A 16882-nucleotide genomic window follows, 5' to 3' on the forward strand; every position below is an offset into this window, starting at 1 on the left:
GTCTAGGAAGTCAGTTCTCCAACTGCTTGGCCTCAGGACACGTTCGCTTTTTTTTTTTTTTTTTTAATGTAGGTTATCTATCCTACACACTCCATTAGAAATGAAAAGAATCAGAAAAAGGTCATCCGTTAACTTAATAAACCCATTACACGCTATCGCAAGTCATATTTTGATGGGAAAATATTTTTGAAAAACAAAGATGATGAAGATTTTGGCATCTCCCTGGCTTAGCAGAGGGGAGCTAGATTCTTCTATCTGCTTCTGCATCCTATTGATATATTACGCGTCCTGTAGCCACTGGGAAACTCCACTATACATTTATGAAAGAAAGAGAGTGAAATGTCGAATATCATTACTATGGACATAATTTTGACTTTGCGAAATTCCCTTGAAAAACTCTTGGGGAATCCCTAGAGTGCCCTGGTGCGTAGCAATATCAAAATGATTAAACTTTGCTGGCTGTGTTTTTAGAACTGTGACGAAACTTGGAGTGCAGTGGTTATTTCCACCAAAATGCTATGTCATGACCATCAGTTTGTTTTTGGCATTCTTTACATGTGTTTTCTCTCCATTTCCTCATTCTCTGACACCATATTCTTTGCTTTGATAAGTGATGAGGCAACACCAATAAAGGTCACTTCGTTTTAAAAGGAAAATGATTAACCGATGAACTAAAATTTTATCATAAAAGGTAGTAGAGACAGAAGGTGCTTGTGCTATATCAGCAGAACAAACTGTTGACATGCAACTTTAAGAGACTGAATAGAAAGGCCTGCACTTGGCACTTGGCACTTGGCACTTGGTAAGCACATGATAAACAGTAGTGAGGAGCTAATTGGGAGTAGAGTCCAGTGTGAGCAAAGCAATGTAGGAAAGTACAAAACATGTTTGGGGAGAGCAAATGATCCCGATGGATGGACGGAAAGAGGCAGAGGGAGAGGTCAAGGAGAAGAGCTAGTGTGGAGGAATGAGCTTATCAGGTGGGCTGGGTCCATTCCAGGAGTTCTAAGGGCAAAGCTAAGGAGTCTGAATTTTATTCGGGGTTCTTGGAAGCTGTTGACCAAGGTTTCAGGGGAAGTAGTAGGGTGGGGCCATGCAGGGGACAGCTGATGCTGGAATCGGAAGGGAGAGACAGGGGGAGACAGACACACAGAGAGCAGAGAGAGACGTATGCAAACTGCTAAATATACAAGGCAGAATAAAACAAAATGCTACAGAGATTCAAGGAAGATGCCTTTATTTCACCCTGAAGGGTCACATAGATTATTCAGAGGACAACGGACTTGTTTATGTAGCTCCTTTACCGTAGTAACAAGCAGTGCCTATCTGATCCCATCAAAGGAGCCAGGAGTGTGTGGAATGGTGGGTCTCTTTACTGGCTTCAGTTTAAAAAGCAATTGTCTTCTGATGGGTTCCAGGAATTCACTTGCAGACAACCCATTCTGCAGTCAACATTACATCTCTGCCTTGTTCTGTTTCTTTGGCTACTACCCATGTTTCCTCACCAGAGCACATCTCACCCTGATTTGTCCACTGGAGTACTCCTGACAGGCAGAGACTATTTCTAACTTAGTTTTCTGGCCCCAGATCCTAGTAGAGTGCCAAGGTAGGAAAGGGCCAATATTTCACATAAATATTTGGTGAATGGGAGAATTAGCAATGGGTTTTGAATGTCAGGTCTGCTCAGGTTCTAGGGCAGAAGCTTTACTGAATTGCTTAGTAGTGGTTCTTGGTCATAATTCTTGCGAGTGAATTGTGAATTGCTAGCTATTGTTATTAGTAAACCACATACCTTCATCACGGGCAGAGTTGGGCCTCAAACTATCCAAGTGCACAGAGGCCTGAAAAATTTCTGAGGTTCTACGTGATGCAGAAAAGTAAAAAATCATTACAATGATGACTATGTTTCTAGCCCTTTGGATCCACATAATCTTCAGATGAACTCTTTTGACATTGAGACTTCAGAATTACTGCCCTGAATGTTAAAACGGGACTATGGAATTCAGAATTACAAACAAGGGCGTACAGATGAGCCAAAACATCACTCCTTTTCGCTCACCCGGAATCTTGGTCTTGGAGAATGGAGAATGCTTGGTGTGGGCGGGAAGGGGGAGCTTCAGAGTACATGCATGTGGGCACACACATGTGTTCACTCATATACAAGACCAGAGATCCTTGAAGGAAGGATGGTGGTACAAGGAAAAGGGACTCTAAGTACCTACTCTAAGTATCAGAATGAGAGATGCCCTGTGAATATGTCCCACGGGACACCGAAGCTTTAAAGTTAGCAGTTTATCCATGACCCTCCTAACAGATCCCCAAATATGGGTGGCTATTGTTTTCCATGGTCAAAATATTGGGATCTGTGCTTTCCTCCTGGGATTATATAGAACAGCAATGGATCCCAAAAGGAAGGTACGAGATACTCAGGTCTGTCTTCAGGAGTGCCCTTTCTGCAGGAGGGGCATTTCTGTTAGGTAACCATATTTGTTCATGTGATCTTTTGGGGCATCAGCTGGTGCTGGGTATTGCTGTGTGAGAACATTCTATTTGGTCCCAAAGTCCTGCCCTCTGCCTTCTCTTTATTTATTTAGATTGGGTTATGACTGAGAGGATCAAAGCTTTACTTCTAACTTCCAGTTGATTGATTTCAGTCACAGCCTTACATACTATTATCTGAGCACTGCTAGGGGCAGGGGGGGGGGAGTTGGGTTTAGGAGCAGGATCTCTAGACCCTGACACCCACCCCACACCTGGTCTCAGCTCTACGTCTGAGTCTCTGTGCCTTCATTTGTAAAATGGGAATATTAGTATCTGCCTTTACAGGATGATTCCAGGGGATTACATAAAAAGTGTGGTAAAGTGCATAGCACCATACTTTGCACATAGTACGTGCTCAACAATTACATATTCTTCTTAATGTTTTTGTTCACCTCTCTCCTCTGTTTCGGCTAGGACATCAGAATTTCTCCTAAGTGTCTTTCTTCCCCTGGGCCTTGTTCCTGTGTAACGAGTATCATTTAACTTCTGTTTCGTTATCTATTTTAGTATCATATACAGAGTTCTCACAGCCTCTCTGAATGAATACATATGTGTCCTCAGACAACCTTCCATGCACCCATACTCAGGTGGGTTCCCCTTTCCCACCATGCTCTACTACAGAGACATTCATTTTCTTCTTAGCCTGTTTCACAACCTCTAATGTTTCTGTTTATATGTTTAGATTGTCGGCCTGTCTCTCTTGATGGAGCATAAGTGCTGGGGAGGTAGGAGACTCATCTGTAGTGGTCTCTGTTGGAGCCCAGTGCGGTGCCATTCTCAATAAATATTTGTTGGATGAATAAATCAAAGATAACCGAACTGCAGAGGACATTCTTAAAGGTTTCCATGAGCCAAAGGTGTGCTTGCAATATCATGTTCTTTTCTTTCTAAAAGACATATTCGCCTTTGTCTTTCATTTCTGGTAAAGAAGTCTAATTTGTCATCACATAGCCTTTTTCCCTCGTGGGTAATATTCTCTTGGCCCATGAAAATACTAATTTAATGAAGTTAAAGGTGCTCGAGATGCTTTGCCGTCTCCGTTCACTCAAGAATGTGAGTTAAGTGGTTGATAAAGAATTCCAGCAGTTAAACTGTTGTTGTCTATTAAGAAACCTAGCAAAGCTCTGCCTTCTTTATTTCCAAAAGTACGCGTCCCACCACCTTTAACCGATTAGCAGATATAGTCATCTGACACAATCATTAGCAGATATAGTCATCTGACACAATCAACTTGGTGTATAGATTGGTTCTTGCAACATCTAAGTGGGAGAGAATAAACCTCTGGCAGACGAAAGTCTTGGTAGCAAAGGCAGGGCCACCATGGCGGCAGGATCCCAGGGTCCACGTCTGCTTGTCCTGGGCCTGCTACTGTGTGTGCGAGGCCTCTCTGTGTCCCAGGGCAGGAAGCTCTTGTTGGTCCCACTGGATGGCAGCCACTGGCTAAGCATGCATGGGGTCATTCGGCAGCCTCATCAGAGAGGATATGGTCTTAGCGTCTGTCACCTCCGTGTACATTACGGAAGGAGCATTTTACACCTTGAAGAGGTACCCGGCGCCATTCAAAAGAGAGGACTTGGAAGCGTCTTTTATCAGTCTTGGGCGTGCTGTATTTGAGAACCAGCCTTTCTTACAGCGTGTGGTCAAAACGTACAAGAAAGTCAAAAAGGACTCAGCTCTACTGTTGTCCATCTGCTCCCATTTACTGCACAACAAGGAGCTCATGACTTCCTTGGCAGAGGGCAACTTTGACGCTGTGTTGACAGATCCTTTCCTTCCTTGTGGCCCTATCGTGGCCCAGTACCTGGCTCTGCCTGCTGTGTTCTTCTCGAGTGCACTGCCATGCAGCCTGGATTTTCAAGGTACCCAGTGCCCCAACCCACCGTCCTATGTGCCCAGGCTTCTGTCATTTAATACAGATGGCATGACCTTCCTGCAGCGCGTTGAGAACATGCTCGTTGCCTTGTTAGAGAACTTTCTGTGCAGTGCAGTTTATTCTCCGTATGCATCACTTGCCTCAGAAGTCCTTCAGAAAGATGTGACTGTCCAGGACCTTTTGAGCTCTGCATCTATCTGGCTTCTCAGAAGTGACTTTGTGAAGAATTACCCCAGGCCCATCATGCCCAATATAGTTTTTATTGGTGGGATCAACTGTGCTAGCCAAAAACCATTATCCCAGGTGTGTAATTTGGGAACTTTTTAAGTCTATATTCTTGCGAGCACTCTGGACAGATGAATTTGCCACAGATGTATGCTGAACGACCATGCCTAGATGGTTTCAAATGTCCTCTTTTGTTAATTAATGTCTTGCCAGTCTTCCAGGTTGAGTTGTAATTTATATCTGTCTTTGGGATCATCTTCTGGGTTATTTCTTTGGATCTGGGACTTTAGGAAAGTAAATATTGGGCGTTTTATTTGGTGGGCTCCAGTGGATTGTTGCCAAGTAGAGGCAACAAGAATTACATGCCATACCCACAGAGCACTGAGTTCAGCGTTCTTTGCAGAGAACAAAAGCGTGCAGGGTGCACCTCGCCAGTGATGGGGTCGGGCACGTGAGGTTCGTGATTGCTGAAAAAATTTTTGGCATTTATAGATCCCAGCAGGGAAAATTGCCTTTATGTTTCTGTTTAAAGCTCCAGCTCCTAGATATTCCAGCTTCCTAAGCTGGCTCCTGTGGTCCCGTCTTCTCTAATAAAGCAGTCTTCAGCCTTTGATGGAAAACTAAAGTGCATTCTCTGAGCCAGAAAGGAGCTGACTTGTAGAGAGAAGTCTCTGCTCCTCTCCCCTGATCAAGCCCATTTTCATGTAAATGAGGACTCCAAATCCTTGCAGTTTGATTGTCTAAAAAGCACTGTCCTGATTGGTCACCAGCCTCCCTGATTGGTTGGTGAAAACGCTGATGGGAATATAACTGTACAGCTTTGATTGGACAGGGAAAGTCTTAGTCCTGTTGGTTGAAATAGCATTCCAGGAGCTCCTCTGTAAGGGTTGGCTCAGATGGCGGAGACACAGTGCAGGCAGATGGTTCAGTACAGGAGGCAGCTAAGTGCAGGCTTCTTCCTGAAGCATGGTTTGCATGAGAGGTCCCTGCTTAAAAACAGCGGCTAGGCCATTTGAGCCCAGTTAGCCACCAGGAGCCCTTCTTGGTAGTTATCTTCTTTCTCAGGGTCCACATACTCTATACTTCCATTCATCTTGTGAAGATGATCTTATTCCCAATGCTCTCGGTAAAAGTCCTGAACTTTAAGAATAAAGTCTTTATTCAATAAAGAGAGTCCACAGAGAGACCACAGCTTTGTGTTGGACACATCTTTGGGATGCCTGAATGACAAAAGGTGATAGACCAACATTTAGAGGAAAGGAACGAGACTCAAGAATTCCAAGATGTCATTCCTCTCTCAGGCTGAGAATCCATCTCTGTGGACATGCAGCAATTCAGAGCTGATATCCATACATGCATGTTGGGTCCAAGAAAAGAAGCCAAACAGAAGACCAGTGAGAACAGAGACCTGAAGATGGTGTGGAGAAGAAAGACCGGTAACCAGGGAAGTTTGCACTCTGAGTGTGTAATGAAAAAACGACATGTTTGCAAGATGCTGTCTAAGTGCTTAATAAGGATTCTTGCAAAACAAGAGACATTTGGGAAGAGAAAATCTAATAAAAGCCCGTAACGAAAATTACTGAACTCTCAGCAAAAGTTAGGAACTATTTTAAAGACTTCATTGGATTGAACAAGAGCTTTCATTTTAGAACCAGTCTCATTTTTTTTGGAAGGTGATAATAGGTGGGGGGATCGAGGGTTATTTTCAGTTAACCTGTTGCTTCGCTCTTGCTATTCCAGAGTCTGTGAAGTTGCGGTGGAGTTCAGGGGAAATTTTGCCAAGCAGGGGGTTGCCCTACCCGTTATTGAATCCCATAAGAGCTGGCCCAGAACTCTTCGGCCATGATAACACAAACTGCGCAGTTTGCCTTTGTGATCTGGAAGATGAACTTCCGTGCCATTTAAACTTTAGCCAAGTGCTGTTATTTAACTTTGGGTGTTTATGGTCCTGTGGTTTCCATTGTGTAATCACACCCTGCTGATTGCCAAGCAGGGGTGTGTGGGGTGGGGTCGGGTACAAGGAGAGGAAATTAGATCCAGCCCTTTCTAAACAAGTTTAAATGTAAGAGTGAGTTTCATGAAGTGGCAAAGGTACTAGGAAATTAGATAAAACATTTACCTTCATCCAGGAGAAAGAACTTAAACGATGCTTGGAGCTGAACTCTCTCTCCCCAGGGATGAGGGATGTGGTGCAGATCCTAAAGAGGAAGGACCTTGGAAAAGTCGTTCTCAGAAAGCTCTCACCACAAATCCAAATGCACTGTGGTGGCAGAGGCGATGATCCTGGCCTCCTTGACCTTTCAGAGGATCTTGATGGAAAAGGTTGAGAGATACAGAAACTAGGAGCCAGAGGTCTCGGAGAGAGCCTGGGGATAGGGATGGTGGATAAGACAGTGGCTGCGCCACACAGGAAGGCCGGTCAGTGTTCAGGCTTTCCTAGTCATGCTCAGAATCAATCTGCGTAGAGGTCTCTGAAAACCGTGCATGCCAAGCCCTGTCGGAAGCCTCCTACATCTCACATCCAGGAAGACCAATGTCCCGGCTTGTCCAGGACTCTCTGTGTTTTAACACTGGAAGTCCCATGCTCCCAAGGTACTCTTCAGTTCTGGGCAAGCCCTGCCACATCGCACCATCTCGCTAATGCCCTGGGCATTCTCTGGGAACGTATAAAACCACTTGGAGACTCTTGGGGAGTTGGTTAGGTTATTAATAACCTACGGTTGGGGAGAAATCACCCTACTCATGCCTTGCCCAATTTCCTCTCAGTAAATTACTACTCTGCCTGTGCGCGTGCCCCTGCACATGCGTGCATGCAGGAGTGTGCCTGTGTATGTGTGCATGTATTGTGTATGTTTCCTGAAGATTGGAGCACTCTGGATTTGGGTACTGATCAGGCTGAGCTAAGATTATGGCCAATGGTTGAAGCTAGGAGCTTCCTTAACTTCCTTCTTGGGACACGGCCACCAGTCTTATCATCAGGTTCCTATTTCAGCACTGTAGTTAATGGTGCCTTTCTTCTGATTGCTGTGTCCTTTCAGAGGTTTTGTTTGACACTCGTCTTTAAAGTCTAGTCAGTACTTCAGCGATAGGCCTTTGAAAGGTCATAATCTATAATATCAATTTACCGTTTGGAAATCCCTGCCATCACTGTTTCTCACCCCTATACAACCAATTTCTAAAATCCTCCCTTCCTGCTTCCTCCAAGAGAATCATAGATTACTTATTTCCTGGTAGTTGTGACATTTATTATTAACTGGAAAATCACGTACTCTTTATAGTTCAAATATACCAAAACTCTACTGAAAAAAATTACCCCTTGATAGAAAAGATGACTTAACGGCAGTAGGACGCCATTGGCGGTGGGAAGGACTTTGAATCAGTTCAGCTCCCGGTTTTCTAATGATGCTGTCTTTCATGCAGCAGGGAAGCAAGCGGGTATGATGTGTAGAGGGCTTGTCACACAGACTCCTCTCTGTTCTTCCCTCCTTATTCCTTCGGTCATCTGGCCCAGAAGTTCCTTCAGAAACAATTCGTATTGTTGTCTTGAGCTTCGTCCTTAATGAGCCAAGGCTGTAATGCCAATGGTGGACTTCATTGCGACAGTGGAGTGTCCTTCTAGGTGTGACCTTCCTTGGATGAACATGTTGCTATAAGGGATCAGCTTCTGGAACAGGACACAAGCACTGTGTGAGGGTCGTATGCTGGGTGGGTTGGGACTCAGTGCCTGCTTGTCTTTCCCACCGGTGGCTTTGTAGCTAGGGTTTACTCATATGTCCTTGCCCTTCTCTGAACACTGCAGAAAGAGCTCGTATTGCTGGTGCACACTTGGCCAGGGTTTCTGTCCCCCACTTTGTACCTTTCATAAGGAATAACATTTTTTTTTTTTATGTTACGTTATGGAACCAGCAAAGAAAGATTCAAATATATTTCTGCATACTCTTGCTAAGGTAGGGCAGTTGATTTACATGCCTTAGAAAGCTCTTATCCATGAAAGGTGGGAAAATGTAAGGCTGGTTGGATAAATTTCTGCCCTGAGTCGACATGAATATGATCTTTAATCATCCAAATGTATTCGCTGCCATGTGGAAGACTCTGCTACAGGCTGCAGGGAAGTAGAGTTGTTAAAGGTTGTCTTCACTATTTGAGTTTTTTTTCTTAATTGTGAGCCTAATCCTTAACACTCTGTAGCCTTGTGCTTTGATTTTATTAATTCCTTCTACATGAAAAGAATATTCCAGAACCCTTAAAAGTGATACAGATCTTCACTGCAGACTTTTTTAAAGGGTCAGTGCGGGAGTTTTAGGCTCCATTAGAGAGCTTCCCGAAATCCCCTTTGAACAACTTTCCTCTCTCCCAGTGTCTCCGTCATAGCTAAAAGGCTCTCCCCTCTCTCCATGATGCCTGCTCAGCTTTCCTTCCTCCTTCCCCACTGCCTTCCGCTCGCTCCTTCTGCCCTCTTCCCCAAAGCCTACTCTCTCCCCAAGAACTTCCCAGCTACCAAGAAACCTTGTGGAATGGATCTGGTCTTCTCACTGTTTTCCTTTTGGAAAGTTAGCACATTACCTGGATTCTACATCTCAAAGAAGAACCCAAGAGATAATCCTGTACGCCAGAAACCTTCCTTCTTTGAAAGGGAGTAGGGGAGGGAGAAATGCTGTAATGGACGCTAATACTTTGTGTCTCTATCACTAACACACACATCTTTACTCATATTCTTAAGAAGATATCTGATTCATAGCTTAAGATCTGGAGTCACCCAAAGAATATGACAAAAAAAAAATTAACTGGAAATTTCTCTTCTGGCTCTAGGAATTTGAAGCCTATATTAACGCTTCTGGAGAACATGGAATTGTGGTTTTCTCTTTGGGATCGATGGTCTCAGAAATTCCGGAGAAGAAAGCTATGCAGATAGCTGATGCTTTGGGAACAATACCTCAGACGGTAAGAAGATTCTATTCAATTCCTTCATTATCTATCTCCACAAGGGTTCGAACCCTAGACTTTCAGTCTCTAAACTAATTCTCTTAGGTGGACTTCACACTTGGGATTTCCCTGCTTCTTCTCAATTATTAATCTAAAGTTCTTCTTTTTGCAATTTCAATTCTGTTAAGCTATGGTTCGCTTTGCTTGGAGGTCTCATTTACCCTAACAGACTCAAAAGTGTATTAAGAAGAATTTATTTTAAAAATAAAATAAACAGGATAGTATTAAACAGAAATATTTCTACAAAAAAGCTGTTGGTTAGGACAACTAGATTTATTTCTTATAGTTGTACTTTTGTAGTTCTACATCCACTCATTTTATTAAGTAAACTTTCCCTTGGAGTGCAGAAATGTACAAAACACTTCAATGTACAGCTTGAAGAATTTTCACAAGTTCACCAAATGTTACCAGCCTCCAGAGCCTCCTTAGTCACTACACCTGTCACCCCTGCCAAGATTATGTTCATTCAGAGGACACCACTTTCTAGCTACTGTAGGAGATGAAAAAAAAAAAAAGTCAGATTATGTTCTTTAAACCCTCTTCTTGTCTGCAAGGTGTTATGGCGGTACACTGGACCTCGACCATCGAATCTTGCGAAGAATACGATCCTTGTCAAGTGGCTGCCCCAAAATGATCTGCTTGGTATGTGGAGAAGATTTGATGTGTAGGTCGAATCAAGGTTAAATTAAGAAAGCGGCTTAGGCACAGTTGTTCTCAAGGATTGTTTAGCTGGAAAATATGGCCAACATATTCTACATTGCTCATTACCCAGTGGGGCATCTCAACCCACATATTATTCTGCAAACTTCTGCAAGGGCCACATGTGTAGAGCACTAAGTTCTTAGAGTGCATTCAGAGTCTAGATGCTGCCAGAGTGTGAAACACAAGGAGTTGACTGCCGGCACCCTCCCTTTTTGCTCCCCAGGTCACCCGATGACTCGCGCCTTTATCACACATTCTGGCTCCCACGGTATTTATGAAGGAATATGCAATGGCGTCCCGATGGTGATGATGCCTTTGTTTGGTGATCAGATGGACAACGCGAAGCGCATGGAGACTCGGGGAGCGGGAGTGACCTTGAACGTCCTGGAAATGACTTCTGAAGATTTAGCAAATGCCCTTAAAACTGTCATCAGTGACAAAAGGTAAGAGAGAAGGTATAGAGGACTACTACCTGTGTTTTGGCCGTCGTATTCACAATAAATGTTCAAATGTGAAAATACATAAACATCTAATTTATCAGTAAGACAAGTTAGGGGTTGTTATTATTCCTTTTATAAAAGGATGTTTTGATTCCTATAGAATTTACCATAGAAATGATATGAAATATTATGTTTCTTGATAGATTTAACCATAGAAATGATATAAAATATTCTCTTTCTTGATAGATTTAAAACAATTTAAAAAAAGTCACCATAATGGATGCCTGATCTATAAGTTTCTGCAAAGAGAGAAATATTCCATTATAAGAAGGTAGTATCCATAAGATAAAAACAAGCCAAGAACTTAGAAGCACAGCTTTTCCCAGCACTGAAACCTGTGAGAAATTTTGCCCATGTGGATTTAATATAAGGGATGTGTGTGACGTGATATCAGTTAAAATAAAAGGCTTATAATAGGAGGAGAAACAAATGGCATGGATGCCAGAGGCTCTATTCATCTCTCTGGCGACCAAATCAAAGTTGTGACAGAAACAAGGAGCAGCAGCAAGGAAAAATTGCCTGGGATCTAGAAGAACAAGCCATACAACTAGGGAGAAATCCGAGAAAGCACTCTGCAATGGCAGAAGGTGGGATGGAGTGAGGGCGCGGAGCCGCCCCGTCCCCAGCGGCTGAGTGAGACGTAGGCTGTGGCAGTAGCTGCTGCAGACGCCTCTTGAAGGGGCCGTGGCCGTGAGCGGATTTTCGCGGTGACAGACCTGCTCGCTCTGAGCACCAGTGCCAACCCCGGCTGCACACAGGGGGCACCAGGAACTTCCAGGGAGACACTGTCAGAGTGAGGGCCGAGGTGAGACTCGCTCTGTCCAGAAGTGCTGGCGGTATCCACTGAGCCCTCCCCACTCCCAGTGTGTGGACACAGCGCCGCCATAGCCCAGATGGAATGAAACTGGATAACAGAGGTCGCCCCGCCCCGAGGATTCCCTGAAACCCCACCTCCCCCAACCGGGGCCCCCCACCCAAGCCACATCCAGGTGTGTCCTCAGCAACTCACGTGCTCCTTGCTGAGACTCACACTGGTGGAGGCAGCTGGATTTGGTTTCTGGCCTGGCCCTTTGATGCTACTATAAGCACAGCATTGGTGGATTTTGCTTGCTGAATCTTAACAGGTGACCCCGGAGGGGTAGAGGCTTGGGCTAAATTTGGCCTGCAGCTGAATCCCTGTCAGGACTGTGCCACTGGACATCTAACTTCACAAATCCACACTCATAAGACCGGGAGACTTGGGAGCTTTGCTTAGTACAGAGAAACAGACATGGAAAGGCAGCAAAATGGGAATACAAAGGAGCAGAAACCATATGACAGAACTGAGCAGACATCCAGATATAATGGAGTCAAGTAATCTAACAGACGCAGAGTTCAAAAGACTAGTTATAAAGATACTCAAAGAACTTGTGGGAAATGTAGAGAGCTCCAACAAAGAGATAAAAATGGAAATGGAAATTATAAAAGGTAACCGGTCTGAAATGGACGACTCACGCTCTGAGATGAGAAGTATATTAAATGGAATAAATGAAGGAATAAACAAAGTGAAGAAAGGAGAGGACCACATGCCCTATCTAGAGGACAGGAAGCCAATCAGGACGCTCAGATAGAATGGCACGAAAAAAGATGCCAAGACTATAAAAATAATTTCAGGAGGATATGGAACACCATTAAGGCTCCAAATAGTCATCTGATCAGTGTAAGTGAAGAAGATCAAGATGTTGAACAGCTGTTTGAAGAAATAATGATGGAAAACTTCTCTAACATGGGGAAGGAAATGGACATAAAACCCCAGGAGGCTCAGAGGATTCCAAAAATCAGGGATCCGAAGTGGCCCACACCAAGACACATCATAATTAAAATGCCGAAGATTAAATACAAAGAAACAATATGAAAAGCAGCAAGAGAAAAACAAATAGTTACTATAAGGGAACACCCACCCATTGGACTGGCAGCTGATTTCTCAAAGGAAACTGTGCAGGACAGAAAGGCTTGATAGAATATATTCAACAGGATGAAGATCCAGGATATGCAACCAAGAATAATTTATCCAGCAAAGCTATCATTTAGAGTTGAAGGAAAGATAAAGAGCTTCCCAGACAAAAATAAACTAAAGGAATTTATCACCACCAAGCCAGAGTTACAGGAAATGTTGGAGGGACTTCTTTAAGAAGAAAAAACATGTATCAAAAACAAGAATAAAGAACTGGTAACAACTATATTCTTATCAATAAGTACCGTCAATGGAGAAGAATTAAGTGCTCCAACCAAAAGATAGAGTGGCTGAAAGGATAAGAAAACAAGACCCCTACATATGAAAGGGAAGGGAATGGAAAAAGATATTGCTTTGATGAACCTAGAAGGTATTTAAGTCAGACAGAGAAAGATAAACACTGTATGATTTCTTATCTGCGGAATTTAAGGAATCAAAAGGACAAACTAATCAAAAACAGACTTGCAAATATAATGGACAATTTGGTGACAGAGAGAGGAGAGAGAGGTTTGTGGGGCTGGGAGAATTGGGTGAAGGGTTAAAGAAGTACAAATTCATAACTGATGGATGGTCATGGGGATGGGAAGCATGGCGTAAGGATTGCAATTAGCATTACTACATTGGTTAGGTGTCTAACCAATGTACTGCATACTTGAAACTAATTAAAATTTATAAAAAGGCTTATAATAAAAGCAAGACAGGGTTATTCAAAGACTCTGAAAATGATTCAAAGGGTAAACGCCATCAGATCAAATGATCTTTGCGTGAAATTTATTCTATAGCGGCCAAGCTCACGGGTGATATTGGCTGATCAAAAGCTTAGGGAAAGGAGTGATGGCCAGGGGCAGCCTTCATCCAACAGTCAATAATGCATGTGTGTGCACACTTGTGTGTGTGCGTGTGTGCATGTGCGTGCATGTGTGAGTGCATGTCTGTGTGTGTGTGTGTGTGTTGTGTGTGCGCTCGCAAGCACGTGTCTCTGAGAATGTCAGGAGCCTTTACCTGTAGTTGCTTCATTTTAGGAGAGACATCAGGAGAGCGGATGTGAAAGCCCAGAGTATGTTTTAGTGGGAGGAGACATGACACAGGGGTACACACGGATCCGAGACAAAGGAAAATGGGGAAGAAATGATGGTACCCACATGCATGTGGTGCCAGAGGATAATAAAAAGCATGTCTACGTAAGCCCAGCGTAAAGTGCTGAGCAACACACTGCCCAGAGTTGTTGCTTTGGTTCTTGTCCCTTCACTCCCATTGGCTGCTCTGGCAGCCCAGCTTGTCAGCGTCAGGCCATGCTGCTCACACACCAATACAATCAAAACCCGTTTCTCGCCATGTGCTGATGAAATTCTTTCTTGCGGTTTACATTAGTAATATAATTTTGATCTTTTGTTTAGTGGTATAGACAACTGCCTGAAACCTAAAATTGACTTGGTAGAAATTCTGTAGTCAGTATTATTATTTAAAAAACACTAATCTATTAGCCTAAATTATCAACTAACTTTATCTATTTATTTTTGATCCATCTCTGTCTGATCGTGAATCTCCATGTTCCCAACACTCTAAGTTTAGACTGTACCTACATAAAGAAAAGTGGAAAACATTTAAACAGATTATGCAACAAGACCATAAGAGGTACTCAATAAATATTGAATGAATGAATGAAAGTCTAAGACAATCTATCTTGAGTAAGAGAAGATTTATATGAAAGGAAGATGTTTAACAGGATTTATGGCCAAATAGTAATATTACGCTAGAATAACGTATCCAAATAAAATGACAGACATGTTTAAGGACAGCAACGATCATCATTACTCCTGAAGAAAAGTGTCTTTTTTCTTTTTCTCCTCTTTTTTCTTTTCCTTTGCTTCTCCTCCCGCTCCCCCTCCTCCTTCTCTTCTTCCTCTTTCTTCTTCTAGAGAGTGTACACTAAGCGTTAAAGTATCTAACCCATTTAAAATTCAGATGTTGCGGTTCGGCTTTCAACACTGCGCAAAATGAACAGGAATCCGTTTTGCTTGAACGGGCTGCATAGACACAGCCTCATGAAAAGTTTAGCATTTGGGTGGTTTGATGTTTCAAGTAGTAAATGGAAAGCATGCCATTGTCTTGGAGATGGCACTTAAAAATGGTTTGTACTTTGGCTAGATGTGACTCTGTAAAAATTCGAATGAGAAATCATTCCTCATTTCTGGCATGACCTTTTCATTTATTTCTTTACTATCAAGAAAGTACAATTTCCTACAAAATTATCACTAAATAGGAAAGAAGAAGAGTAGCAAGCAGATTTCGAATAATTTATACTTATAATTTTGACTTCAGTTTTCTTTGTTTTTTAAGAGTTAAAGAACATTGTGCACATGTGCGTATGTTTTCTTTTCTAGTTGTAATAGAGACACATTTCCTCTACCGAGTTTAGAACAATCCGGTAGCATTTTTAACCGGACAGAGGCAAGCGTGCAAACATAAAGGGAGGTTAGTTCACTTCCAGGCATTCATGTAACTGTCTTTGTGTTTAGCTACAAAGAAAACATCATGCGCCTCTCCAGCCTTCACAAGGACCGCCCCGTCGAGCCGCTGGACCTCGCCGTATTCTGGGTGGAGTTCGTAATGAGGCACAAGGGGGCAAAACATCTGCGACCAGCAGCCCATGACCTCAACTGGTACCAGTATCACTCTTTGGATGTGATTGGCTTCCTCTTGGCTGTCATGCTGGGAGTTGTCTTCATTGTCTATAAATGTTGTGTCTTTGGCTACCGGAAATGTTTCGGGAAAAAAGAGCGAGCTAAGAAATCTCACAAATCCAAGGTGCAATGAGAAGTGTGGGTGACCCAAACTTGCAAGCAGACTCAGTGTTAAATTCATGTCATGTTTGTTGAAGAAATATTTTGCCATAAGTTAGACACCAGAAAGTGCTTTCTTTAAAAATAAAAAGAATGGCTAGTCATACCCGTAGGTAGAAATATTTGAATATACTTTCTGCCCCCTCCAGTACGTTTAATCTGGACTATAACTGCTATCTTCCAAACGACTTGCCAAGAGGGTTTGACGGGTCTCTCCTCCACTCCGCATTAGTTTTCTCACTCAGCACTGGGACCTGTTTGGGAGTTGCAGCTGCCCCCGCCTTGGATGACGGGTCTCACATCATCTGGCTTCTAACAGGATCTACGGCCACGCCGTTGTGATCCGTTCCTTCAGTAATAATGGCAGGTCCTGATTGATGCTCATGCTTCACAGTTGTCACTTTGTGTAGTTAAAGAAGAAGACATTTATTCCTTTAATTGAGGTGTAGAGCCTTATACTTGACATGAATGAATTACACAGATTTCTTTGAGAACAGTGTATAATTTCTTCCGTGGGGAAAAAGGATAGTGTGTAAAATTGATGGGTGGTGTGTTTGAGAGGATGATCACTGCTTGTGTCAAATGGATCCGAATTTGATAAAAGCTCAAAGTACAGTGTCCGGCAAGTATATTTTTCCCTGGTGTTTCCCGCAACAAAAAGATATTAATAAATTTTGTTTCTTGGGTGTTCTTCTCCTCATTGGTGTCGTATTCACTTACTGTTAAATTACGTGTTCTCATTACAAAAGTAATGCATCGTTATGACAGAAAATTTGAAAAATACAGAGGTATACACATGCACACACCAGAAAATGAAAATTGCCCAAAGTCACGTTCCTCAGAAACAATCACAGTTAGTATTTTGGCAAATACAGATCAAATGTTGCCGCCACACCAAGTACAGCCCGTGCTGTCTGACAGTCTTTCACCTCACGCTATTGTGAATGTTTCCCCAGGTCTGTGTGTAACATTCCATTTGTTTGTGGTGCTCAAGGATTTACCAGGATGTATTTAACCACACCTTCTGGGCGGATCCACTTTTATTTCCTTTCGTGAAAAAAAAAAAAAAAAAAAAAGGGCCTCAATGGATATCCTAGTAGCTAGACTTTGCACATATTCATGAGTATTTTTGTGAAAAAGTGCTTCATAACAAGTCAATGGTTGTCTCACTTGGGCTCCCCTGTGGTGAGAATTCAAGGGCAAGTAGTTTATTTGGGAATTG

General features: G+C 42.9%; 1 protein-coding gene across 1 annotated transcript; it reads left to right on the top strand.

Moving 5' to 3' along the window:
* The first annotated feature begins 3861 nt into the window (after positions 1–3861).
* Positions 3862–15720, top strand: LOC105311385 (UDP-glucuronosyltransferase 1-1-like). Its single transcript, XM_011387364.2, is given in 6 exon segments — positions 3862–4025; positions 4027–4717; positions 9449–9580; positions 10177–10264; positions 10548–10767; positions 15337–15720. Coding segments are annotated over 6 exon segments (1593 nt in total). The 3' UTR covers positions 15635–15720.
* Positions 15721–16882: the final 1162 nt, after the last annotated feature.

Source organism: Pteropus vampyrus, unplaced genomic scaffold, assembly GCF_000151845.1.
Source record: "Pteropus vampyrus isolate Shadow unplaced genomic scaffold, Pvam_2.0 Scaffold1000003663, whole genome shotgun sequence".
NCBI classification, from domain to species: domain Eukaryota; kingdom Metazoa; phylum Chordata; class Mammalia; order Chiroptera; family Pteropodidae; genus Pteropus; species Pteropus vampyrus.